At 33.4% G+C, this 1,971-nt stretch overlaps 1 protein-coding gene across 1 annotated transcript; it reads left to right on the forward strand.

The window, feature by feature from the left end:
* Nucleotides 1–371: 371 nt before the first annotated feature.
* On the forward strand, nt 372–1,052 carry LOC148788047 (putative disease resistance protein At1g59620). The gene has a single exon (XM_088880303.1). The coding sequence runs from the start codon at nt 372–374 to the stop codon at nt 1,050–1,052; it is 681 nt and encodes a 226-aa protein (XP_088736429.1).
* Nucleotides 1,053–1,971: the final 919 nt, after the last annotated feature.

Below are 1,971 nucleotides of genomic sequence, written 5' to 3' on the forward strand. Positions count from 1 at the left end.
TATTTTTAAAATGTGTTTTAAATTTTTTTTGGGCTTGCCATTATTTAAGTTTATTATTTGTAGCTAGTTGGTTCAATTGTTATTAAGTTCTTTATGCGGTCTTAGCTACTTTTTTTTTTGTAGTTTTGATTATTTGTTTGATTTAATTTATGATTTATTTATTTAAAATAAAATCATAAATTATTTAAATTTGTTGAAAAAAGTATCTCATCTTCATTTAAAAAGAAAGAAAAGAAAATAGGCACGATCAGGTTTGGTTTGAGCCATCACCACTGCTATTGCACTTTCTCTTCATCCCCCGTTTTGTGCTAAATATAAGGTATCAAAATTAGTGTTTTCGACTCACTTGTATATTGAGCGAGTGGTTGAGAATGCACCAAATCGGAGAAGACGTTAAAGATATCAAGTCTCGTATGTCTGACCTCACCAAACAGTCGGAGTCCATGAGTGTAGGAGACAACTCATCAATATTGGTAGATGATAACGATTGGTCAAGAAGAACGTATGGGCATGAGGTTGAAAAGTATTTTGTAGGAATGAAGGAGGATATTAAACAGTTAGAATCAGTTCTGACAACTGATGACAAATCAAATGGAGTGATTTCCATATGTGGCATGGGAGGCTTGGGAAAGACCACTCTTGCTACTAAAATTTACAATGGGGAGGCCGTGCAGTGGTGCTTCAAATATCGTGCTTGGGTTTGTGTAAGCCAACAATTTCAACCCAACACTATTTTCCAACGACTATTAAAACAACTTCTTCCCAATGAAAGTGAGGAGCAAGACGAAGATACATTGATCAGAAAGTTGTACCAAGTACAAAGAGACAGAAAATGTCTCCTAATTTTGGATGACGTTTGGGAAGTTGATCACTGGAATTGCTTAAGGCACGCTTTTCCCATTGGAGAGGCAGATAGCAAAGTTTTGCTCACAACCAGAAATCAAAACATTGCTTCCACAGGATACGTCCACAATATGAAGTGTTTGGATGAAGATGTAGGATGGGAGCTCCTTCAAAAGATAGCACTCCCAAACAACTATTCACAAGGTTAGTTTGTAAAATTTCTTGTTTTATTTTATTGATTGTGAAAATAATGTTGAATTTCTTGTTGAACCCTAATTATGGAAAAGAAATTCTTAATATATTCAAAAATTAAATATTTACTTTTTTAAACTTTGACAAGAAAAGAAATTAATTAAAAATAAATTGGAGAAACAAAAAGACAAATAATTAAATCTGTACCTGAGGCTCCATTAATATTGCATGAAGAGCACAAGAGATGGGATCTGACGATAGCACATGACCGAAATTTCCAAGATGAATTTGAATTTGGGTCGGATGAAATAATCCGGCGAAAATCTTTAGTGTATGTTCTTGAAGTATTTTGTTGGCAAATTATAACGATGACGAATTAACAAATTGATTCAAAAAGAAGAATTAAAGAAGGAAAAAGAAAGAATCAAATGTTTGAGAAAAGGAATAATGCAGTTCCCTGGATAGAATTCATCTTACATTTATGGAGTTTTTCGCCATTTCTTGGCTAACGAAGGAATCAGATGGAACGTCCCTAGGGCTCTTTGAGCGTAGTACTTTATGGACTTAAACAGTGTTCTGCAGTGAGTGTGTTGAGGGAGAAAAGGCGTGAGAAAATTTGAAGTGTGAGTGGTTGACTGAGAGAGTGTGAGTAAATGTTGTGTGTGTATGTGCGAGTGTTTCAAACAACAAATCTCGATAGGGGGTAGCAGAAGCCTCAGAAGTTACGTCCTGTCTTTTTGTCATAATATTTTCCTGTTAATTTCTTCTTTGTTGGTTTGTCGTTACATAATATTATTGTAATAATAAGACAAAAAGCATTTTTAGAAAGAAATGTATATATTGATTCTATCTATGAATACAATACAATGAATTATTTTCTATATTAATTGGTCCAGAAAAAGCAAAAAAAAAAAAAAATGAGACAACATTTATGAA

Source organism: Sesamum indicum, linkage group LG5 (assembly GCF_026168435.1).
Source record: "Sesamum indicum cultivar Baizhima isolate 11 linkage group LG5, ASM2616843v1, whole genome shotgun sequence".
NCBI lineage: Eukaryota > Viridiplantae > Streptophyta > Magnoliopsida > Lamiales > Pedaliaceae > Sesamum > Sesamum indicum.